This window comes from Amborella trichopoda, chromosome 4 (assembly GCF_054954075.1).
Source record: "Amborella trichopoda isolate Santa Cruz 75 chromosome 4, AtrichopodaSantaCruz75HAP2 v2.0, whole genome shotgun sequence".
NCBI lineage: Eukaryota > Viridiplantae > Streptophyta > Magnoliopsida > Amborellales > Amborellaceae > Amborella > Amborella trichopoda.
In genome coordinates this window covers 13,287,067-13,312,445 of record NC_142339.1, presented here as the reverse complement: position 1 = coordinate 13,312,445, position 25,379 = coordinate 13,287,067, and the positions used below count along the sequence as shown (strand labels likewise).

The 25,379-nt window shown below is 37.4% G+C and overlaps 1 protein-coding gene and 1 long non-coding RNA gene across 35 annotated transcripts in view; both read right to left on the bottom strand.

Annotated features, from left to right (window-relative positions):
* The window catches only part of LOC18423205 (ARM repeat superfamily protein), a 91,853-nt gene that overhangs the window by 32,035 nt on the left and 34,439 nt on the right, over window positions 1-25,379 (bottom strand). For 20 of the 34 annotated variants that reach the window (XR_016054167.1, XR_016054168.1, XR_016054175.1 and 17 more), the window contains exons 10-17: window positions 14,404-14,735; window positions 10,901-11,032; window positions 9,245-9,364; window positions 7,653-7,739; window positions 7,268-7,396; window positions 7,028-7,160; window positions 6,807-6,932; window positions 4,677-4,811 (exon numbers count right to left, since the gene is read on the bottom strand). Coding sequence is in view for 21 of the 34 variants with exons in the window: in XM_020672842.2 (XP_020528501.1) it covers window positions 4,677-4,811; window positions 6,807-6,932; window positions 7,028-7,160; window positions 7,268-7,396; window positions 7,653-7,739; window positions 9,245-9,364; window positions 10,901-11,032; window positions 14,404-14,735 (1,194 nt within the window). In the remaining 13 variants the exon portion in view is untranslated. The remainder of the gene's footprint in view (window positions 1-4,676; window positions 4,812-6,806; window positions 6,933-7,027; window positions 7,161-7,267; window positions 7,397-7,652; window positions 7,740-9,244; window positions 9,365-10,900; window positions 11,033-14,403; window positions 14,736-25,379) is intronic. The other 14 variants (XR_016054171.1, XR_016054169.1, XR_016054170.1 and 11 more) reach the window with 1 other exon arrangement.
* Window positions 1,214-1,994, bottom strand: LOC148782308 (uncharacterized). The gene is made up of 2 exons (XR_016054178.1): window positions 1,875-1,994; window positions 1,214-1,778 (listed from the first exon to the last, which is right to left on the bottom strand). It is a non-coding gene; the product is annotated as an uncharacterized LOC148782308 (long non-coding RNA).

The window sequence follows — 25,379 nt, the reverse complement described above, 5'->3', positions numbered from 1 at the left end:
AATAGGCTACTAGGCTGAGTCCTTCAGCAATCATTCTTCTTATATAAATCTTTAGAATCACTAGTTGGCTGAGAAAAGAATTAATACTATTGACAACCTTTACAATGACATCCAGAAGGGAAAACACCAACAAGCTCAAAGAAATTGTGCCCATCTATGTATGTATGCATGCATGCATGTATGTTTGGTATCAATGTATTCATCTATCAATCATTGTATTTATATATGAATGTAAATTTGTAAATATGTAAAAATTGAGGTATCCTAAATATGTATAACATTGACAATATTTTCTCTTTCACCTAAACATATTTAAGACTGAGGTTCTCGAGTTAATAAATTTCTATCATAAATCTTCCGATGCAAGTCTTGGGTGAGGTGGGAATAATCCTCTACAGTGTATGCAACTTTATATAATCCGAAACAAATCAACTCCAGAAACAAGGGCACATGAATGTTATGATTGCTTAATTAACTCTATATATGCAAAAAGATGGAGACAAAGTCTAACCCTTAAACTTTACGAAGCTTCCATTTTGTCAGATATAAGCATTTTATGCGTTCATGGCCTTGATATAATTTTAGCTGATATTAACAAGTTGAACACCAAATTTTACAAGTTACCAATCACCCAACCAGTAAAGTTGAAGTTTTTGAAAAAGGCAAGGGTGACCAGATCGGTGTCCTGTGACTTGTAAGGTTGGCCGCTCATGTTTTTTTCTTGGGTTTTTTCAACAATCCCCTATTAGTCATATTTAAGCACTTTCTTGCATATGGTCCTAAAACAGTTTTTTCAAAAGCATAAGTTTTTGACCCAACTACGATCAATCTCTAAATGTATTAAATGCCTCCAATGCAATGTTTTAAAATGCGGGATGAGGCCCTAATGGGGTGGGGGGCCGATGCGGCCCGGATGCGGGTGCATCGCGATGATGTGGTCAATAAATATAAAAACATTCTGAAAAATCTAAAAAAGTAAGTTAATGCATAGAAAAAAATATGAAGGTGATATATGTGATAGTAAGTATTTTAGTTTAATGATTAACTTCAAAACTATTAGCTGTCGGAGATTCTGTATCCAATTATCCACTATCCCCTGATAGAAACTAGAAACTTGAAACCAACTTCATAAAGCATTCAACAATCAACAACCATCAGCACAAATTTGCATCATAAGCACTACTATAATTAAGCACAACCATCAACAACCATAAGCACAAAATAATGATATTACAAAACACAAATAAAAAGTCAAGCTCAAGAAGAGTTCATAGTTAATAAATAATAACTTAATACAATCATCCATTTTGAGAGTCAATTTTAAAATTTGAACTTCATTTTTTCAAATATCAATCAGACAAGTCATCTTGAGAGTCGTCATGCGCATCATCAATATCATCCTCGACGGCCTCCATGTATTCTTCTTCATCGATCTCCTCTGAGTCAGCTTCCTCCTCGACCTCTGAAGCTAATGTACGAGTGCGACTAGACCCAGCAGCTCCTCTACTCCTTTGTGCTCTAGTGTTAGGTCGATTTTCTTCATTAGCCTCTATTGCTAGCTCGACATCAAGCTATGTAAGATCCTCACCCTCAAACACATGCTCTTGTCTTGGATCCACGGTCCATTCACTTATGGAATCAACATCAGCTTCATATAATTGAATAGGGTTGAGCTTCGTGCGATTTTCATACCTCTCCCAAAGCCGCTCGTTATACCGCACATAAACCAAATCAATTAACTTTTTCTGCTCCAACCTATTTCTTTTTTTTGTATGGAGCTGTGGTAGAAATTTGAAATCAGATAAATTAGATTTTAGATTAAAAAATTGAAATTCAAGAAATAAGGATTAAGGAATAAGGAGTAAAAGACTTACATGCTCAAATGCACTCCAATTGCGCTCACAACCAGATGAGCTACATGTGAAATTCAACACTCGAATAGCGAGACGTTGTAGATTTGGTGTCTCGCTTCCATATAATGCCCACCATGCAGCTGTATAATATTTTATAATTTAGAATATAGTTAAAAATTAAGGGTATAAAATAAACAATGGAACTATACATAAAGTAAGGGACAAGTAATATTATTTTTGGGCTTTTAGCCTTTAGCTGGATCTGTAGTATCCCTATTTCGAGTGGCAATATCTCTCCCAAAGTTTTCCAAGCCTAACTTGAACTTAATCAATTCATGGCTCTAGATCTCATCCTAGATATCTTTGTCTGGCACCAACCTCTTTAGCACATCTAAGAACCCACCATTTATTACACGATCTGACTCAATAGATGGGTGCTTGTAATGAAGAGATGGGTTTAGAAAATAACTGGCTGAATGGAGGTGCCTGTGAAGTTGGGTATCCCATCTATTATCGATAATTTCAAGTATAGCCTTGTGCATATTTTCATCATCCTTTAAAACAACTTTTATTTCAGTTCTTGCCCTAGTCATTGCCACATGTATGTAGCCCAAGGCGAGCTTTGCATCATCATCAACCAGTTGAAGCACTCTCACTAAAGGGCGAGCCACCTCCAATGCAATAATTATTTGACTCCAAAAAGATGTATTCAAAATAATTTTTTCAGCCTGTCTCCCATCCTTATGCTTTGATCATTTGCTTTGACTCCATTACTCTGAAGCAAACATGGTCCTCAAGGCACTTTTTTGCTTGGCTAGGCTTCTAAGAGTGAGAAATGACGTGGCAAATCTAGTGATATCCGGTCTCACTAATTCTCCCTTCTTTGTAAAACACCTCATCGTGCTTAGGACTATGGTGTGATTATAAATAAATCCAACAACAAACATAGCTCTTGAAATCGCCCCACTAAATAAAGATGTTGTACCCATTTCCTTAAGCATAAGATCAACACAGATCCAAAACATATGCTTCCTTTTCATAGTCAAGAAATGCCCAGCTGCAGCATAGTTGGCACCATTGTCAATGATAATTTGTACCACATTTTGCTCCCCAACAAAATTGACAATCTCATCCACCAAGCCACATAAGTATGTACCATCATGTGACTTGTCTGATGCATCAATAGACTTAACAAAAAAAGTACCTGTTGGGCAGTTAACCAAAACATTAATAAATGCCCTTGATTTCCCATCGGACCAACCATCACACATAATAGTGGCCCCATATTTCTCCCACCCTTCACTCTGAGAAATCAAAATTTATTCACATCAAATACAACATCCTTCAACAAGTTGCCATATTGCCCAATTGCCTGGACCATACATGAAAAACTATCCAGAGTTATAGTATTAAAAGGAATGCCGGCCATGTAAATCCACTTTGCAATCGACTTACATACCGACATCCTTTGTTCTTTCTTATATTTATTGTCAATTGTGGTTTGTTTTGTTTTTTTCTCTCTCCTGAACAACAATTTTGAGGCTAGGGGTGAATCCATAGGCCCCTTAGAGAGACGTGTTCTTTTCTCAGCACTACCACCAATATTTATAACCCTCTCTCTTGAGGTTGGAGTATGAGTACCCCTTTGCCTCATAGCAACTTCAGACATATCATCATCATCATCAACATCGCATATCATCAAGTAATTCCTTTCTTTTCTTTTTTTTTTTCTTTTTATCTTTTTTCAATCTATCCAAATATTCTCTAATCTCCTTTCTTATATCATCTATAGCTTGTGGGCATGCTCTTACATTCCTAGAAATTCAGGCTAAATGCTCTTTTTATCGAAAAATACCACCTGTATAAGTTTTTCCACAGAGCAAGCATATCACACAATTTCTATCTTTCGAATTTTTTAGTTTAGCATTTTTCCAAGCCGGATCCTTGTTACTAGAAGATTGGGAAGAAGAAATTGCCCCAAAAATAAGTATAACAGTATTATTGTACAAGAAGGAATAAAAAGTTACCGACTCTGTGACGTAGTGCTCGATTTCTTCACGGCTCTTGAAATCCCCAAATTCTTATCACAAATTTGCCTTAACATCCTCAAATCAACAATCAAAGGCATCAAATGAACATCCAAGTATCAAACAACCGCCAAATCGAAAATTTGGATGAAAAAAAAATTTGCGCCAAATTTTTTTTTTCCCTTCGATTTGATGCAAAAAAAGCCACAAAGGTGGCTGAATATCTTCGTTTAGGGGGTATAACAACCCCCCAAACAATTTCCCTAAACTTTGGAACTACAAAAAGACCATTTTACCCCCCCCCGTGGGGCAAAATCGAAAATTGTTTCCGTAGAAACAGAGCGGCGCGATGCGGTCTGATGCGGGATGCGGCCTGATGCGGCGCATATGCAGCCGCTTTTGTCAAAAGCGCATATGCGTCAGTTTGCAATGCGGATGCGAGCGCATCCCGCATGATGCGGCCGCATATGCAGCGATGCGACCGCATTTTAAAACGCTGCTCCTATGTCAAAGGTTTTCTCAACTAATCACATAAATTAAGGCAGAGACAAAAGCAGGTCATGTGAGTCTAATCAATGCCATAGAGTAAGATGAATCTCTTAAGGCAAATTGAAAATTAATAAGTTTCTTTTTGTATGGATATAATATTCTGAAGGGTATTGTTTAAGACTTCAGATCCCTTAAACCAGTGAAAAACATAATATACAATTTAACAAAGAAATAACTTAGATTTAACTGAATGAGAAATATTCAAATATCGAAAAGCAAGCATACAAAGATAAATGCAATGACTAACCAAAATTTACATCATAGCTTGCAATTAAAGTCACCAAGAAACTGATCTGGTTTTCAATCTTCAAATGACCTGCTCTGTACACTGCTTGTACAACTTCCATAATCCGAAAAACCAAATGACGGTCCAAAAGGTTACCTGTAAAAGGTTAATATGAATGGTAGAAACCGTTAGAAGTGGATTTGATCGTCTAACAAAAATGAGCTCAATTAAAAAGTATGGCCACCAAATGATAATTTCCCTTCCTCACCACACATATGTACACACACAAACGCATTTATGAAATACATAGATGCTCATGACGATATTTTGAATTTTGGATTATCACTTTTGTGTCACCCTCATAATGGGAAGTTTACAAATGTTCTTAATTCAGTGTTTGAAACTACGACTCGGCCACGAGGCTCGGCCCTTGGCCGAGCTGAATAACTCGGACTCGACCTGAGTTACTCAACCAGTTGGGCTGAGTTCGGCCCCAAGCCAAAAAGTGTTCAAAAATAAAAAATAAAAAAATAGGAAAATATGTTTAAATTAAAATAGAACAAAACACATCTAAATGAGGTTAAAAATAGTTAATGTATTTTGAAAAAATCAATTTGTAAATGGGTATTTTATAAATAATTCAAAAAGAAGGGAAAAGGTAAAAATATGTATTCATGACCAAAACACTTCTCAATATTTACCAAAATGATAGAATATATTAAAAAAACATATTACAAATAAATTTTTTATTTTTTTGGAATTTTTATAATTGTTTTGAAGGTTTTTAAAGTCCCCGAGTCGGACCACCAAACTTGGGGGGACTACTTGGACCCACCATGGTGGTGAGTCGGAGTTACTCGGGCGAATCAAAGTTGGCTTACCCGAGTTTTCACACAGTGTCTTAATTTACGCATCTGATACATAAGGGTGTCCTTCAGCATCATGTATTAAGAAACAAATTCTCCTTCACCCCAAAATCCATACCTTTCTTCCAATGTTACTTTGGAGCTTCAAATTCAATCACTCCAAATTTCTATTTGGAAATAGGAAATTACATATCATGCATATCGTGCTCATAATGACTAATGATCACAACAATAACATATTACTAGATAATCTTGTATAGCACTTCTAATTCATGAATCGTTGGTCTCATTTTTTTGACCAGACATCTGGATGAATTTTTCAGAAGGAATATTGCTTATTGTGGATTAAAGTGCCCATAATCTAGGCATTCCAAGTTTTTTCTCATGGATCAATAGGGTTTAAGCCTCTTTAACTGCAGCATATGTGCTCAATGATATGTCCATTCTATTTCTAAAGGTTGATGGTTTAGATCAATACTGTTAGTTTTAAGTGATCCACTTATTCTAGTACTCAATTCTCCAATTATGATCCTATTTAGCTTTTCATGTGTCTTTCTATTAAGTATTCCCATCATTAGATCCAATCTTGGCCAGTGATAATCTATAAAGTACTCACTAGGATATGCACATTCCTTTATTGATCACAAATGATGATGCCCCTTTTTTTGACATCTTTTAGAGCTTGAAATGCAGCTTTTTTTCAGAGCAATTATACTTTACTCTCTTTCAAGTTCATGATCCTCAAGCGTTCATAGCTTCATATTACGCAGCCTGTCAGTACTATAAATGCATGTAGCTAGCACCTAGAATAACTGAAATTGGATCCTTCTCTTGTCATTGCTTAGAAAGCTCTTTATGGCCACAAAGAAAATCGAAAAGCCCAGATTGTATAATTAATGGATGCATCTTTTTTGTATTAGATAAACAGAGAAGCCAATCATTCCATTTCTAATCAACTCACATACATGAACACATGTTTTAATGATCCTTCCTTCAAAACCAGAGATCTAGTTCTCCATGAATGTGTATCTTATGTGGAAAATTTCAGTCAATATTTACATAAAACATATTATGTACATGATTCTGCTCCCTTCATTTGACCAATGAAGTTTTTATATCTTCCAAATCAACCAGATGTAGCCCATTTCATTTCACTTCAATAAGCCATACTCGATAACATGAGACTAACAGTTTTGCGAGGATGTCTGTTATTTCTCCAATTTTCCATACTAGAAATCAACAAAATTAAGGAGCAATGACCGCAATGACCATTTTCATCACTTACAAAGGCAACAGCGTGCTAAAGACTCAAGCAACAATGAGGACATGCTTGAGACATAATATAAGCAACAGATTGCAAGCTCCTGACAGTCCCTCGGTAGTCTTATAAATGGCCCATAAGAACATTTTCCTGCAGTGGCAACAGTGACGATTAAATTAGAAAAATTATGCAAAATTGACACGAGTATACACACCAGATTCCACAAAAATCGAACAACTCCACACCTTGATCTTTAGATCTTTCGGAGCATAAACTGAAAAATGGTATCAACCCAACTTGCATCTTGTCATAAGCCAAAGCATCAAAGGAATCTATTTTTGCACATTGCCCGATACGAAGTAGAAGATGCAAAACAACCTAAAAAAATGTTAGACAATTGAAAATTCTATCAGTGAGACCCATAGCTTCTGATCATATTAGACAATTCACCCTTATTCCATAATGATCTCAGTGAAAATATATACCTTTGACACAGAAGGATGACTGTGACCTAGCTGCCACAACAATTTTGGCAATGCATTTAACCACATTTGAAGATATTCGCACATATCAAGGTCACATGAATCCGGAAATGAAATATCTTGCTTTTGTATCTTGCACAGAAAATGTTATAAAAGAATTAAGAGAGCTGGATTGAGCATTTAAAATGCATAGAAAATAATCTATATATGAATGCCAATAATTATCACAAAAAAATAGGTCCATGATGAATGCACAGAACAGGAACCTGTATATAATGCAGAGTAAAAATGAAAGCCTTAAATATAAAGGATGATATATATAACATTAATTTTAGAAGATAAAAATTGCAAGGCAAGCTTAGAGAAGGAAAAGGCTATTCTGTCTTACAAGTGGGAGCATCTCTCCAATTGCAGATAAGCACACTAGCTTCCTTACAGAATGTGCTTTGCAGCCTTCAAACAATTCAGTAAAAGCCTGCAATAAGAATTTTAAACAATCATGATGAGGATAATCTGAAGAACTTCATAATGCGACAAACAAGGAGTGAAAAAAACAACATGATGTTTCTCATATGGAAAGATATACCCAACAATGAAATTATTTTTAGGAAGAAGGCAACACACAAGCAAGTAGATCAACGTAATGCACACTAGAAAGTCGGAATAGAAAACCATTAAGAGCCCTTTTCCTTTTGACATTATTTGGTTATTCCATAAAGGGTTCCAACAGAATGGTGGCAGAATGAAGCAAAAAAGAACTTAAGGTAAAGCTCCAATCGATGATAGGTGAATTCAACATTTGGAACATAACAACTTTTGGTATTGGTTAATATAGAGGGGAAGAAAGATGAGATCCTTCCAAATATAGCTGGTTCGATGGAAGGGAAGAAACTATTAATCTATCATCAAATGATCAACAGTAAGAGGTCACTCAAATATGAACTCTAGGAGACTCTCCTGCTAGAAAAACCAGGCTGGAAACAAACACGATTAAGTGTCTTAAAGAAGGGGATGGGAACACTGCTTTATAATGCGAGGAGTAGGAAAACATTTTTATCAGAAGCAAGATAGTAGGGGAGGAGTTGATCCAAAGCTCAAGAATCTGTGTACTACGCAATTGTAGGTTCTTTAAAGTGCTATACTCAAAACAGAGCAGATTCAAACATTTACCAGTTCTTTAAAGTGCTCTACTCAAAACAGAGTAGATTCAAACATTTACCAGAAAACATTACTTTTGATCAAATATTTAAATATTGGTCCAGCAAGGTATTTCAAGAAAATAATTCTCTTAAGGATGAAGGGCAACCTGCAATGCTTTTGATGGGGTCCTGGCCTGGATGATCTCTCTGTTGGTCGTTTTCAATGAATCTTGACATACTCTCAAAGAAGATATTATGCTGTTCTTTCATGAATGTCACAAAAGGGGAGCTCAAAAAAGGTTTGAATTATGTTTATTGTCATGAATCTATGATTCCTAAGATAGAGCGAACTGGAAATATCAAAGACTTGAGACTTATAAACCTTGTCGGAAGAATCTATAAGATAATGTGTAGGCCACAAGACACATTTCTGCCCCCCTCAGATTGTTTAGAATCATATGGTCGTCTTTGTTCAGGGAAGAAATTTTTTGAAGGGAGCATCAAATGCCAATGGATACATAAACTCAGAATACATGGATAGAATTGGTTAGATAGTTCATGCGGAAAATGGTTTTTGGGGATGAGTTGAGCAACTGGATTATGGAATATGCTCACTTTCTTAACTATAATGAATGGTTCTCATAAAGGCCATGTCAAAGGATCGTGAGAGATTCTCTTGGAAACATATATAATGAACATTAAATATTTCTCCAAATGAACTGTGTGTGCGTGTTTGTTTGCATGAAGGGCAAGTCATGTACACTATTCCTCAGGAATAAATAACATTATCCACAAGTAGAACAAGAAAATTAGCAAAAGTACGACAATAATTTCGATGGACCTTTCGAATCCGAGCTCTCCAATGAGCATTGACGGTTTCTATAAGTTGTGGAATAAATGGGAGCAAAGCAACTACATGTTTGTCATGAAGTGCTTCAAGAGATTGATTGGTTTGAGAAACCTGCATGGATAGTGGCATATCACTCAGTATTCATTCTTCATTACCACAAAGAAAATCTAAAAGAAAACTATCAGATAATGCAATAACTTATATTAATATGACAGCAAAGAATTGTTATTTAATGGTAATATGCATTTTTATTAACATGGGAAACATATAAATTTGGACAAAACTTTCCCAAGTGGCATACTGAGAAACATGTAGGGAAAATATTTTTAACAAGCTAAGCGAATTTTGGAGAAACTCAAATATTTGCTTATTAAAATATCTCTAAAGATGTAGAATAATTATAGATATATAAAACATCGGTCTCTAGGGTACCTTCTTCTTTGGTTGATAACTGAATTTCATTGTTCCTAGAATAGCACCAGTTAGGAGAGGTGATTTGGTTCAAGTTGAATGCTCTAAAAGGGCAAGGCGAAGTCCTCAAAGCACATGGATGGAAGTAATGAGAAATGATGGTCTGACTACCGGGGTAGCCATTGATAGAGCGGAATGGCGGAATATGATTTTTTTAGCCGAATCCGAACATTTGGGATAAGGCTCGAACGATGATGATGAACTGAATTTCATTGCTATAAGAAGGTATGCATATGCATCCAATATACAAAAATTTTGAGAGTCTCAAATAACAAATATAGTTACTTAAGAGCTACTACCTCTCAATAGAAGATTGCGAAGACCAGTAGTGAAGAATAAACGATTCCCTCCCTCAGTAATAAATAAGCAAGTTCATTAGATTCTCTTCAAAACATGTGAAAATACAAAACTGAGCTTCAATTGTGGAACTCTTGAAAGGTATCCGTGTGTTGCCAAAGGAATGAGAAACTCTTGTTAGTCCACAAAATGACAGTAAAAGAGTCTCCTTCCACGGTATATAAGGTACATCGAAAAGAATGGTTTGATATCCTGATGGTTTTCTTTGCTCCCATGCAAAATAGGTCTTAAAGGGCCTGGTTAGTTTCAACAGATGAGCTAGAATTGATAATAACAAAAGTGACATGTTCTTATGGAGCCTCTGTTATTTCTGAGAAAGAAAATTTTCAGGTAGGATATTTTGAAAGTTAGCCTTGGACAAGGATTTCCACAGTTAAACCTAAGTACTGGATGCAAACCTTATTTTAGATGTTAATTTAGAAATTTCTTTTGATGTTCCTTTAGAAATTCTAAAAGATAATAGCTCTAACCCAGGGCAATGAGAACAAAGCATATAGGAGGACTTTCAGAACATAGTTTTAATAACATCCATGAAAACAATGACATGTAATTCAGTTCTGAGGGCACATGATGATGTATGTGTATGCACTAAAAATGAAATGTGCAGAAAGGCATACATCCAAACCTAAACATGCATGTGTATGAATTTGCACATGCATTTTACCATGCCCATTTGCAAGGAAACACAGAACTATACACACACAAACAGTGCTACCTAAAAAGAGAACTTCACAAGCAAAAGACAAACAAGAGTATATTGATACAAGACTTCCCTTGATGTGTGACATACAAACCACAAGGCAAGAAGAAAACATGCACCTTAGCACAGAATGCGAATTCAATAAACTGAAGAAACGTCTCCACGATAGTCTCACGTATTTCAACATATTGATTAATAGTTAGAAATATTTCTGCGATGCCAATGTTCAAAATGAAAAACCGGCTATCAACCTGCCATGAGGAAACAAATAGAAGCAATAATCAAACTAGCACAATGTACAAAATGAAGAAAAGAAGAACAATGATAAACATCATGGAAGAAGATATCTAGGACTACAACACAAATAACTATGGGTTCCTCTGTTGATCAAATATGTTAAATCAAGTACAGAAATTGAGGGCATCTGCCCAGGCCTTACCAATCAAAGAGAAAGCACCTCATTTCTTAAAAGCACTAAATACCCAAATGTCACAATCAGTTAACCTACTTGCTAAGGCATAAGGTATTATAAGAAAATAGTGAATATCGACAATACCAATACGTAATAGCACCCAGGAGCACCAACAGTCTCACTTAAGAAAAAGAAAAAACAAAAATAAAACCAAAAACAAAAAAACAAAAAGAAAAATAGGCCTCCTAAGATGTGTAGCAATGTGACACCAACAAAAACCGTAAGCAACTATATGAATCTTCTTTCCATAAGCAACTGAGAAAGTTCTATTAATTTAACGAGGAAAACGAACACAAAATTGTGTGAAATTTGAAAGAGATGCCAAGGCCTCAATGGTCAGAAAAAGTGGACATTACAGAAAATTCATTGAGCAAAACACCATCCTTGGCCAAAGCATCAGGCTCTACATTTGCTTCTCCCAGGACATGGTGTAACAAAGAGATACAAGGGGATACTAAGTCCATGACCTCATCAAAAATAACAGCAAAGCACCATCAGTGGGGAGTAACCAGCCCGCTAGTTTATTCAATAACATAAAGGCTATCGCTATCCACTTCTATTTAACATTAAGGATGTCACCTCCACTCCCAGAAAAGTATTCCGAAACTGTGAATTAATATATTGTGCTCGTGTTTAGGACTTACTCATAGACCTTGTCATAGCTGTCCATAGTTTTTGCATTTTGAAATGGATGTTCATACAATACATAATATTTAGTGCATCTAAAGGTCTAATATCTCCCTCCCTCCATCAGTTGCCGGGGTCGCCAACTCAGTTGGTGATTCTATTCTAGAATCTCACTCCAGAGCTCCAGAAGAGGGATCTTCAAGGGTCTAGATTTTGAAGTTTTCGGATCTTGATCGGAGCGATCCGGACCTTTTGAAGATTACACTCTTTAATTTTTACAACAAGTAGCTATTGTGGTTTAAAAATAGTTCTATTTCTTAATATTACACTGTTTAATTCCAGTTCTCAGTGGAATTGTAAACTTAAACAGTGCAGACTTAATTTATTGTGTGATTCCAAAAAGGTTGGGAGTTAGATCCCCAAAAAGTTGGGAGCGAGATCCCCAAAACCAACAATACGCATCGTAGGATGCCATTTCTACCATGGGAGTCTTTAGCCTTTCGTAAAGCATCGCTTCCAATACCTAACTCACTTCTGACCACCTCCCAGTTACAACAATTATGCAATCGCACTCCCCCACCCACCGAAAAAAAAAAAAAAAAGAAGAAAAGTTCCTGCAATAAAATAAATAAATACCTCCAGCAAGACTCCCTATCACCCTTCAAATGTCTACTCCAAACCCCTAAAAGTTACTGAAGTTACAACCTAAGAAAAGAAATTGTGATTTCATGATACTATACAATGTATTAAAAGACAGGAGGTGGGCCTATGTAGCCTAGGGTCTAGCCGCCTCGGCACCACCTTGCGAAGCCTAGCCGGCCGCCACTTGCAGGAGGCGGCCCAAAATGCCAAGAGGGATGTGGGGAAATGAGTGGGATGGGGTTTTGTGAAAAATAAATATAAAAGAAGAAAGAAGAACTATAAACTATGTTTTATTTCTATGTTATTTTACATGTTCCCCAAAACGGAAAAGCCAAAATATATCCAATAAAAAACAAACAAAATCCAATCAACAACGGTGTGAAGCAAACCATTTAATGCTGGGTGGCTCAAAACTCCTCTTTTAACCCTTCTTGAATTTACACAATCCAATCCCCTTTAAATAAAATCAAAATCTTCAAAGAGAAGTAAAAGAAGAGAAAAATTCAGCCTCAACAGTTCCACCAAATCCTAGTTTTTGACGTGTTTGACACCACAAAACCTAGGGCTTTGGAATGTCAAGGGGTTAGGAGTACACACCACCCCCCTCCTCCCCAACTAACAACCCCCTAACCCACAAAGTTCTCCCCCCTTAAAAGGGAGGGTGGAATGACCTAAAAATGCACTTACTCGAGGGCATTTTTGATCCACAGGTAAGGGTGACATGCAGGCACGATGCCGGGCTTTGGCACCAGGACCAGCTTTTTCAAACACTTACACTATGGCAATAAGATCTTGAACATTTACCGCAGGAAGCTTGTACAGAGACAGGCCCTCTAGCTCCCAAAATTATAACTACAAGCATACACAGGGACATGTTCCAAACATTGATGCCAAGTATTTATTCAGAAAGTCAAAGTATTTCTTCATAAAATCAGTATCAATTTTGTTCATGTCCTTCATAAAGTCAGAGTATTTATTCATAAAGTCAGTATCAATTTCGTTCATATTCAAAAACAAACACATCCCTACTAGAAAAATTCTTGGCGCTAAAATGTATTCTTCGTGGTGGAGTGCTTCGAGTAGGATCCGATCCCGCAGTCAAACTCCTCCCTGACCCGTCCCACCTGCCTCTGAAGCTGGAATAGCTGCCTACCTGAGGAATCGAAAAGTTGGAAGTGGGATGTGGAATGTGATTGGTGATGGATGGTGGCTATGAAATCGGTTCGGGATCATCTCGCATCTAGATCTGTATTTGCACCTAGCTCTGCTGTTGAGGCTGGGTTGGGAGGGAACAAGAGATGGGATTTGTTTCATTGAAACATCAATGCCTCACTATGATCTAAAGATATCTAGTTTTTAGTTCAAGGGGACCGAAATTGTTTCACTACTAACTTCTCTTCGTTCAATCCAATCTTTTATGCCAGCCACTATCCTATTCTGGATACAAGTTGACATCAGAATTCAAAAATAAAACATGAAGAGCAAATGGATACAATTCCTATCAAAAAGTAATATCACAAAGCTGGCCTGTATCATAATGATTGAACAAACTCACAAACTGGCATTTAATCCGTGCAATTTCACTTAGACTTGCCATAGGTTCTTTGTGATAATAAAGATTTGTAGTAACAATAGTCCAATTCCAATACCAAACCAAATTACAAAAATCATATGTTAAATATGGCCAAAAAATGTTCCCCCAGGGACCAATACAACAGTAATTTCTTTCATTGGCTAACGATCTGAAAAGGGTAAGAGACCCCCCATTAGTGATGGAGTTTTGCACAAAGAAAAGACTTCCACTTCAATACTCTTGCTGTGAGGAGAACACTAAATGTCATCCCACTAAAAATTGCACTAAATAAGTGCCAAAGAACTCACCAGCAGTGTAAGATGATTTGAAGGGCAGAGAGGAAATACTCCCAGTAATTTCTTTGATAGTACAGGAAAAGAACACTTGAACCACTTTCCTCCATCAGATTTTATAAATGGTGAATGATTGTTGTTAAATCCAAAATAATCTTCTGCATCATACTTCCTATCTTTTGCAGCAAACTTGACGGAAAGATTAATACACTGTAATATGTTAAGCATGCAATCAAAATACAGTGTGTCAACTACAGTCGTTGTCACAAAAACAAGCCTGGACTCCTCCCAATAGTCAAGTAAAATAGCGACAAGATCTTGCAATTTTGAGCAAATGGAAGACAGCCCTGCAAAAGAAAGAGCTACACATAAATATGAACTGGGTAAAAGCTAGAAAAATAGTCTAAAAATATTATTATGGCCAACGCAATCTTTCAGAGATGAATGCCCACAGTGAGAATCTTACATTAAAACACATCAAAAACTATGTTGCAGAAGTGTAGAAAGGATAAGCAAGCAATACATCCCACCAGATTATACATAAATGTAAAAATTTCGCAACAATCATTCATGGAGTGCTTCTTCACAGGGATAACTATCAAAAAATGTGTCAGTTGATAGAGGAATCAACAGCACAGTAACTTGCAACTCATAGGTAGATAAGGCCGACAAGCAAGCAAAAAGATTACAACCATATTACTTATGATAAAAATGCTAACATTCTTCCATAGAGCTCCAAAGGTCAAAAAGCTTAGAATACAAAAAATTACACAGGGAAACCTAAGAAACCACAGAACTCGTTACAGGTAATGCCCTTACTGTGGTTGCACTGGCTTACATTTCCCCAAGAGTAGAGAGTCCGCTATAATGTGATATACATGGCAATGATGAAATGAGTAACTGCTAACTAGTCTTTTTAATGTATAAGTAAGCAGGGTCTATATTAATACCATTTGTATTTTTACTTTCATATTGTGGAATTTTTCATGTTTTTAACTGGGATAGTCATTTTTCGTTTCGAAATATTATGGTTCAGGTGCCTACCTAGGTGATTATAGCTAGCAAAAGGTCTGGGTGGTGGTGATGAAGAAAGACCTACTATGTTATGGACTAAGAGGAGACTAGATCTTAGTTGCCAAGATATCCTAACATGGGTGGCAATTCAACCCTGAGAAACCATGATCCGGATTGGGGACCTAATCCATGTTGGGGGAGCAAAAGCCTAATTCAATATGGTTCAGTCAACAGGTCAACACAACCAGATTCTTTATACTTTTCAAGAAAAAAACAAGCGATAAGTGCATGTCAATAAAAAACAACAAAAGCATATTCATCAAACAAAGGATATCACTAATCGCATATTAATAAAACAATAAAGCAATAAGTGTTCAAGCCCATGTTCTACAAACATTTTGCATAGCGAAAAGAATGCTCCATAAATTTCTCAAAAGGAAAGGTATTCTTAAGTCTCCATAAAGAAATAAATAAATAAAGAGAAAATTCTAAACTCAATGTTCCCAGAATTATATCCACAGTATGGAATGGTGGGTCCAACTTATGTCAAAAATGATAATGGGATTTTGACCAATCATCTTTTATAAAATGTATACTACAGATAGAATCAAGTCTCTCTCCCATCACTCTAGCTTTTCTCTTTATATTTTTATATTTATTTGCTCTCTCGATCTCATGCTTTAGCCTTTTTTTTTCATTGAAATGATGGGGATTATGTGAAGAAAAGGGCAGGAATTGGGATTTCAAGCATTTTGACGTTTTACAAGTTACATTAATGTTTTACTTTGAGACTTGTATCCGTAAATCTATTATGTGATTGTACTATTACATTAGACTTGGGATTTCAAGCATTTTAATGTTTTACAAGTTACAATCTCTTTGAAACTTGTATCCGTAAATCTGTTATGTGATTGTACTACTACATTTTCGTCTAATTCACAAGGCGTTTGGGGCTCTAAAATTGCCCTGAAAACTCCCAAAGACTTAAAACCGCCGGAAGTACTACACTTTTTTTTTGGGGGGGTAGGCGGGGGTGGGGGGTTTCAATTTTGGTGAGGGAGCACTATATTTGGGTGGCACCTAGGCGGGGGCCCAGGCGCCTAGGCGGCCAAGCACCCAAAATGCCTAGGCACCCGAATCCGCATTTTTGAACATTGAACAGGCTACAGTTAAAATGAAGATAGCATCACATCTTCTGGAGGCCCACACTGGGGTTGGGATCAAATCTACAATCCATAAAGAGATGGTTTTGTTAATGCTTCATAACAATGAGGATTGGTGTCCAAGAGGATTCATTAGATGCAGAGAGACCAGCTTGCAATGTAAAGACCCTCACATTATTAGGCTTTAATAACACATTGGGAAACCTAAGAACACCCTAACCCAGTGTCATAGACAGTTGTCATAGAGAGTTGAAAGAAGTGTGGAAACGCCAATCATTGTTTTTGGTTGATAGGATCACCCTCATCAAGTAGATACTTTATAACATTCCAGTCAACTCAAAGTCTATACCCAAGTTCTTTATCAGATAGCTGATAAGTTCGAGATGCACATAGAGTACCTCTGACAAGATGAGAATGACAAAAGGATATGGATGAGTGTGTGTGTATGCCAAGCTTTGGTCGGCATCCTGAGCATAGCAAAACACCTTCATCAACGCCTCAAGGGAAAGTGTCATTAGCATTCAAAAGACCATGACAAACTTTGTATAAGGTGGCTGTGGGTAAGTATGCTTGTTAAGTATAAGCAGATGGAGTAATAGAGATTGGAGTAGGAAATGGAGTGTTTACAACATCGAGAGGTGTGGTGTATGGTACGGTAAATTTGATAAAAAAAAATAGGCACAGAGTGGGATTGGGGCATGTGTGTTGAAATGGCCAGCAACACATCCCAAGTTCCCACCCAACCCCCCCCCCCCCCTGCCCCCCTCCCCCCCCCCCACAACAAAAAACAAAGGAAAAGAAAAAGAAAATTGAGCTCAGAGTTTGGTATTTCGAGGAGTTCAGTTTAGACCTAACATCTAGTGTTGTGAATTTATTCTTCAAGACCATTCATATTCTACACTAGATAGCCAATAATCAAGGTGTATTCATCTCAGAATGCTTTGGGTCTTTACGAAAGAGGGTAGTCATAGTTTCGAATCTGGAAAAGGGGTTGAGAATCTCAATCTTCTCTTGGGCAAATGAAGCGTCTGTTTTTCTCTATGGCTGACTTCAGTGTTTAAGAAGATGAGAGTCCCTGGGTGCCTTCATGCAGGTAGAGACCCTAGGTGCCTTTTTTTTTTTGAGTAAGATAGAGGGGGAGAAGGCCCCCTACCCGTTTTTCATTAATAAAAAAGCAGAGAAAAACAATTAAGATACAACCCTATGGTAAGGCACTTGTGCCAGATCATGTAATAAAAGAGAGTAAAGAAAATCTGGTGGTCTATGGCGCCATACAGTAGCACCGGGGCCAGCAGCTACCCTCTTAGCTAGGACACCAGCAACCATGTTAGCTTCACGAAAGATATGTGTGATGGACCATTGATGAGAAGACAGTCTGGTGCAACAATTGTCTACAATCGTCTTTAGTCTCCATGAAGCATTGCATCGATTCTGAATGACATTCACACGCAAGGCCGAGTCACTTTCAATCTGGGTTGGAAAGTAATTACTTTGAATAACCAATTGAACTCCTTCCTCAAATGCCAAGAATTCTGCTTAGTTATTAGAAGCAAAACCAAAATGCTTTGCAAAAGCAGCAATAAAACCACCCGCATTGTTCCTGATAACTCCACCACCACCTGATAAACCTGGATTTCTCAAAGAAGCACCATCAATATTGAGTTTGTAATTATGAGTCTCAGGAAAAGACCATGCTACTGAAGTAAAAGGCTAAGCCCTCTGCTACTGCCAAGTTATCCAAAGGTTACCAATGCTAGCCTTTTCCGATAAATGAAAAGACCACTTCTTAACTTCTGCTAGTGCCTGAACATGCAGGGTAATTCTTTTCACAATAAGTTCTCTCCTGGTGGGTCTTGACTCAAAAATTCTTCTGTTGCGCTCTTCCTATAGAAACCAAATAGTAGTAAAAAGATGGAAGACCAAATATTACGAAGTCCATGTGATTTAAACCTGAAAAGTAACCAGTACCTAAGTAAATCAGGCATAGAGGTACCAAGGACAAACCTTTTTCAACATCTCCAAGCAAGTGATCTCCAAACACCCTGCGCAAAGGCAAATTGGAATAATAGACGAAAATGATTGTCATCATGGTTATTACAAAAGGGACAAAACGAGTCCAGTTGCATGCCTCACTACTATAGTAAGAATGAAGTGGGTAATCAATTATGCAAGGTCAGCCATGAAAACCATTTCGCCCTTGGGTGGCATTTGGAGGACCAAAGTGCAAGGAAGATAGCCTATGATGAACCTTGATGCCTAATAAAATCCCATGCCCTTTTAATAGAGAATGATCCATCAGCAGAATAATCCAGACCAGTGAATCCTTCTTGGGTTGTAGATGGAGAGTATAATTCTCAACTTCTCTCCATATATTCCTCAAAGAATCAGATGCGGGATGCGGCAGAACCCAAGCTTGAGGAACTCCTCTGATAAAGTCTAAAACCCTCCTCCCTACAGCAGCCCCCAAATATTCCTAAATGTTATCATCGTGGAGATCTGAAAGTGGTTGACCTTCTAACCATGGGTCCATCTAGAAATCCACCATCTGACCAATACCAATATTCCACTGTACATTGCCTTTCAAATGAAATAAGCCAAGTACAATCCCCTTTCATGCATGAGAACATCCTCTTCTGCCTTCAGCCTCCCAAATAGAAGAATTTCTAAAATATCGATGTTTGAAGAACCGTGCCAACAACGAGGATGGATTTTCCAAAATCCTCCATGCTAACTTCATCATGCCTGCGATATTGAAATCCGTCATATCTCTTACCCCAAGACCTCCTTCAGCCATAGGGAGGCACACCGTTTTCCATTTTATAAGATGAACACCATTTTTTTTCTGCTTCATGACCCATAAGAAGTTTCTCTGTAGTCTCTTTATCATCTTACATGTTTTCTTCGGAAGAATGAAGGATAATAACCAGAAAACCGATGACGCGCCCAGTACAGACATAAGGAACTGAAGTCGATCGGCATATGAGAGGCATAAAGGCTGTTAAGACCCGATCTTACCGAACACCTTACCCACCAGACTATGACAATAATTGTGCCTCAGATATCCACGAAATAATGGTAGGCCCAAATAGCGGACAGGAAGAGACCCTTCAACAAACTTTAACTCCCTCAGAATTCTCCCCTGTCCTCCTTGTGGTGCACCAAAAAAAAAGACCTTGCTTTTAGATGTGTTCAGAATCTGACCAGTACTCCTCTCAAACTTATGAATAAGTTCACGCATAGCTGTGGCAGTAGAGATGGATGCCTCACAAAAAATAAGCACATAATCAACATAAAAGAGATGAGAGACCCCATAGTCACACCTTGTAGGAAACGCCCTGGGAACCATGCCTTGCAACATAGCACAATCAAGCTGTCTTCTAAAAAGATCCATGACCAGCAGAAAAAGATAAGGAGATAGAGGATTCCCTTGCCTCAAACCTCTCTTACCTTTAAAAAAACTTTTGGGTGGGTCATTCCTCAAAACAGAGAAAGAAGTAGTGGAAATACACAAGTGAACCCAAGAAACAATAACTCGGGAAAACCCAAACCATGCATCCTACCCACTACAAAATCCCAAGATACTCTATCATATGCACTACTCAAATCGATTTGCAGACACATTTTAGGCCGATCTACCCACTATAAAATCCCATGATACTCTATCATATGCACTGCTCAAATCGATTTGCAGACACATTTTGTGCCTTACAAAGGCTAGGCAGCGCTTCATGGGCAGGGCCCCCTCAAGGAATGCGGTAGGGAGGCATCCAGATGCCCCTGCCCAAGGGTGAGAAAAGGCCACCGAGAAGGGGCATTTTATGTCATTTTCCTCCCTAAAAGATGGGAAGAGAGAGTATTGGGGGTATTCTAACCACCCAAAAATTGTGAACCTATTAAGGAGAAAAACCCCTCTAAAACGAAGATTTGGAAAGTTTTTGAAGATTGACAATTTTTTTTTTTTTTTGGGTACTTTCAAACTCAGGCGAAATAAAAAAGCACAAAGTGTTTGTTTGTGAGACTTGAAGATGTGCCAAAGGAGGTGCTTTCGCAGCCAAAGCTACCTATCCGAGTCAACTATGACTAGGTTTCCAAGAGTTAGTTTCTTGATACTGTCCAAATTATGGCTTTGGATTTGTTTTCAAGATTTTGTTTATGTGTTCTTACTTTTTTAAGTTTGGGTTTGCATTTTGTTACCCTTTTCCATAGGGCAAGTACTTGGGGTTTTTGACAATTTCACAATATTGGATTTGGGTTCTTTTCTATTTTTGATGACTATTCTCAATATTTGGTTTGTTTGGTGATTTTTTCTTTATTTTGTGGTTTTCCAAGTTATGCTTTTGTAAATTTCTTTTAGCGTGGGTTGGGTCTCTTACGAAATTTTCCAAGATAGGGTTTGGTTTAGAAACTCTTTTCAATATTTGGATTCTAAATGATTGACTTTATTCATGATTGGAGTTTACTATGTTGCATCCTATACATATTCAAGATTGGGTTTTGGTTTTGTGGATTTTTCAGGTTTGGGTATTAGTTACTCTGCTCCTTATCTTGAGCATGAGTAAGTTAAATGTCATCTCCCTGTTCAAACAAACAAGGTAATCCAAGGTGGAAATTTGCCACTTTGCCAGGTAAAATGATAGAAACAGGGTTGAATGCAAGCTTTTGTAATAATGACATATATTAAATAAAGAAATATTTGGCTGGTATTATAGGAGATTTAGGCCTCACACATGATGGCATCACCCAATGTTAGGAAAGAAGTCCAAACCAATATGGAGGTAAGTAGATATATGAGGATATTGTGAGGTCAATGAAGGCTTTTAAAGAGGAAGAAGCAGAAGAACATTACTATCTTGAGGAAGGGGAGCCTGAGGAGGACTCATCTAGAAATAGTAGACAAATGGGGTTTGGTCAGAGAAAACCCGGACCAAAGAGGTTGACTGATCCTAATCCTGGGACTGCAGCTAGAGACAAGCATACTACTATAAGGAACCTCTTCAATAGGGAAGAGAGGACTCATATATGTCAATACATAGTCCACTAGAAGTACCAAGCAAGCATTTCTGTCAATGATGCAAGATTGAAGAACTTCCAATCTATGTCAATAGCAGTGGGGTAGTTTAAGCATGGGTCTGGGTTTACTTGACTGAAACCCGACCCGGGTCAAGTCCAGATTCGGGTCCAACTTGGACCCCATCGGATCGAGTCCCAATTGGGGGCCAACGTGAGGCAACTCAATATTTATATGTGTAAGGTACATATCAATACTATATATTATAAAATATATAACATTGCTTTTTATATTCTTTTATTTTAGACTCGGATCGAACCTAATCGGTCGAGTTTGAGTCTAATTGACTTGGACCCGACCTGAACATAGGTCAAGTCAGGAACAAACCTAAACCTCAACGAGTCAGGTCTAGGTCCAGGTCGACTTATCCCATTCCTAACTGTACATGAAAAGCAACCCAACATGGAAGTCCTAGACCTCACAAAAATTGAGTTGAATATGTTTATGTTCTTAATAAATTCACTTAGGATACTAAGGATAGATATAGCAATAAGGTAGACGATTAAAATTTATCTTGATCATCTTTGTGCTTACCTTTTCATTGTGATTTTGTGCTTTGAATACTTTATTTACATAATAGCGTATAATGTATTGCCAGATCACAATATAGTCAGATCACAATATAGTCTATTTTCTATAGATCTGACTTTAATAAATGTAATTCTATGGTGAGCCACACATGTAAGGGAAAATCTAACACTTACAAAGGATGTCCCTTCAGATATTGAATCTTGTAATCCTTCTGATTGTGGCCGCAACTTAAGCTCATAATTTCTAAACTTTAGTACCCTAACATGCATGTTAGATCAGCATTAATGTGTATTATTTTTTCAAAAATTGTACATTAATGCATCATCCAACAGGTCCATAAGAGAAACAAATTCTAGCTAAGGAGATGAAACAATCTTGGTTAAATTATAATCAAAGATTGAAAGAGGAGTGCCATCACATTGACCTCATTGCTTGAAGAGGTACATATGATTTCAATGAGTGGTTGGTCAATGCTGTAGACGACAAGTACTCCTTGGAAATAGTTTGAGCTTCGGCCAAGTTCATGAGGCTGTTGAAAGTTCATTAAGCCCTATGTAGGCAATTGACAGTTTACAACTTTAAGAAAGGGTATTAGGACAATAGTGGAGGAAGAAGAGGTGGAGGCTGATTCAGAGGAGACAGAGGAAGAAGAGTAATATTTTGAGAAGGGGGATACTCTAATGATAAGGTCTTGGCATCATATGCAACTGTTAATGATGATGGAGAGTGTAGTGGATCTAGTGGTCATGATAGTTTTTCTCTTTCTTTTTTCTTTTTGGAAATAAGGAGTGGATTCACAGGTTTTTCTAAGACATATCTTTGGTTGTATAGTATGGCAAGCAATGTAACTATTTAAACCATAAGGGTTATGCGTCTTGTGGTTCTTTTTCCTTAATCCACAATGCATTACAACTAAACGGATTTTTTTTTTAAAATGTTAATTGTTAGTAGTGTATTAGCAAGTTTTGAAATCCGTCAGTAGTTATCGAATTGGGTTAGATTGGTAGGAATGGAAACAGAGACTAGTAGCTGAGTCACAAATGGTGCTACCATCTTGAATGCAACCCCATTCCTACAGCTAAAGGGATTGTTATTTTCTTTCAAGTTCACTTTCAACTTTGAGAAAGTTTCAATCTTCTAAAGCTTTAATTCAAGTTTAAAAAATTCAAACCCATGTATGAACAACATAATGAAGGAACAAAAAGCACAACAAAAGTCAATTGTTTTTATTCATTTATTGCTCTATGAATAAGTATACTTAGAGGCGTTTCTATCCAACCCAACCCCTAACCCCCCAACCCCACCCCCCCCCCCCCCCCCCCCATGCCCACCCACCCACCCACCTATTGGAACATGAAAAATAAAACTCGAAAAAAACACACCTCCTCATTGTTTTTGATATTGAGGTAGCCACCAACATAACACCTTACGTTATGTTAAACATTAGCTGAGTCTTTATATTTTTTTTTGGTGGTGGGACTTTTATTTTCAAGTTTCATTCCTCCTATTTATTATGGTTTTGAGCATCACTTAGTCATTCTACTCTTGTTACTTCTTTCTGTTGTACTCTTAAACCTTGTAATCATAAAAAGGCAATAAGAAATTATTGTCGGAAGCTTCATCTGACTACGGAACTTTGAGATTTGGAACATAAATGCTATTTGAAGCTTAGCTCTCTTCCACCTGGAAAGAATCTCATTGGCTGTAAATCGATTTACAAGGTTAAGACCTTACAGAAGTTGGTTGTAAATGTAAAAGTTTATACTTTTTTCTATTGCATCTAAGTATCTAAGGACTCATGTCTCATTTCCCTCACTAAAAGGACATCATTGTATACAAGTAAATATTAATAATATATACATTAGAAGAGAGGGGCATGTGGATCAGTTTAGAGCCCAATGTGAATACCTATCTTCTCTTCCTTTTGCCTCTCTCTGAACTTGTCTTTTATCTTTTCCTCTCCTCTCTCTCTCACTAGATCCTCTTATCCCTTATTCTTCTTCTTTTCAGCTATATATTTATACTTGGTATCAGAGCAGGAGACTTTGGCAATGGTTCTTGCAAGCCTAATGATCTGATTCTGACCGCAAGGGTCTCATCAGCTGTACAGTTAGAAACCCTAAATATGAAGAAACATGTATGGAATGCAAAATTCTGAGTTCAGGTTCTTGATGTTGAATTAAAACTGTAGATCTGGTTGGGATGATTCAACAGTGTTATAGACCCTATATTTGGAGTCGGTTGGGATGATTCAATGGTCTGAAAAACCTTAGATCTGGTTTGGATAACTTGATGATGTTAAAAACATAGATCTGATCAGGATGGTTCGATGGTGTTGTCAGAAAATATGATGCATTCTTGTTTCTAAGTTGTGACTTGTGAGACTCCACCAATCATTGTTGGGATCTCTTGTATAGATAGTTTCAGCTCCCTGTAGGAAGTGAAATAGAGTTGTCGATTGTGTTGATCAGCGTGTTTCTGAGTTGCTGATTGTGTTGATCAGCAAGCATTCTCAGTTGCTGATTGTGTGGCTGGCATGTCTAGTATTAGTGACAACTCCATCTTTGGTAGTCCAAGGTAGCCTATATTGGTATCCGTGGATATAACCTTGGAATGAATATTATGACTGTCAAACTTAATGGAACAAATTATTTAGAGTGGTCGCAGTCAGCAAAAATATTCATTGGTGGAAGCAGAAAATTACGGTACATCAATGGAAAGATTATTGAACCTGAAGAATGGATCTCTCATATGAGAAGTGGGGAACTGAAAATTGAACCATGATGTCTTGGTTATTACAATCTATGCAACCATCGATTAGTATGCGCTTCTTGTTACTTCGAACTGAGAGAGAGATTTGGAACTGGTATGTCAAATCTATACCCAAAGCAAAAATGTGGCTCGACTGAACGAACCAAGACAGGAAACTTCCCATCTTTAACAAGGAAAGAGGTCTCTTGCTGCATATTTCTACTCACTTTGTAGGATGTGGTAGGAGTTAGATCATCAACAGTTGTTTAACCTAGCCTGCAAGGAAAATGGGGAAAAATACAAGCAGCTAGTAGAGCAAAACTGTATTTTTGAGTTCCTGGCGGATTGAACCATGAGTTTCAGTTAGCTAGGGTACAAATACTCAATAGGGATGCTCTTCCATTGCTCAACCAGGTGTACTTCTTCCAAAGGAGAGTCGAAAAATGTTATGCTGTCTACTCAAA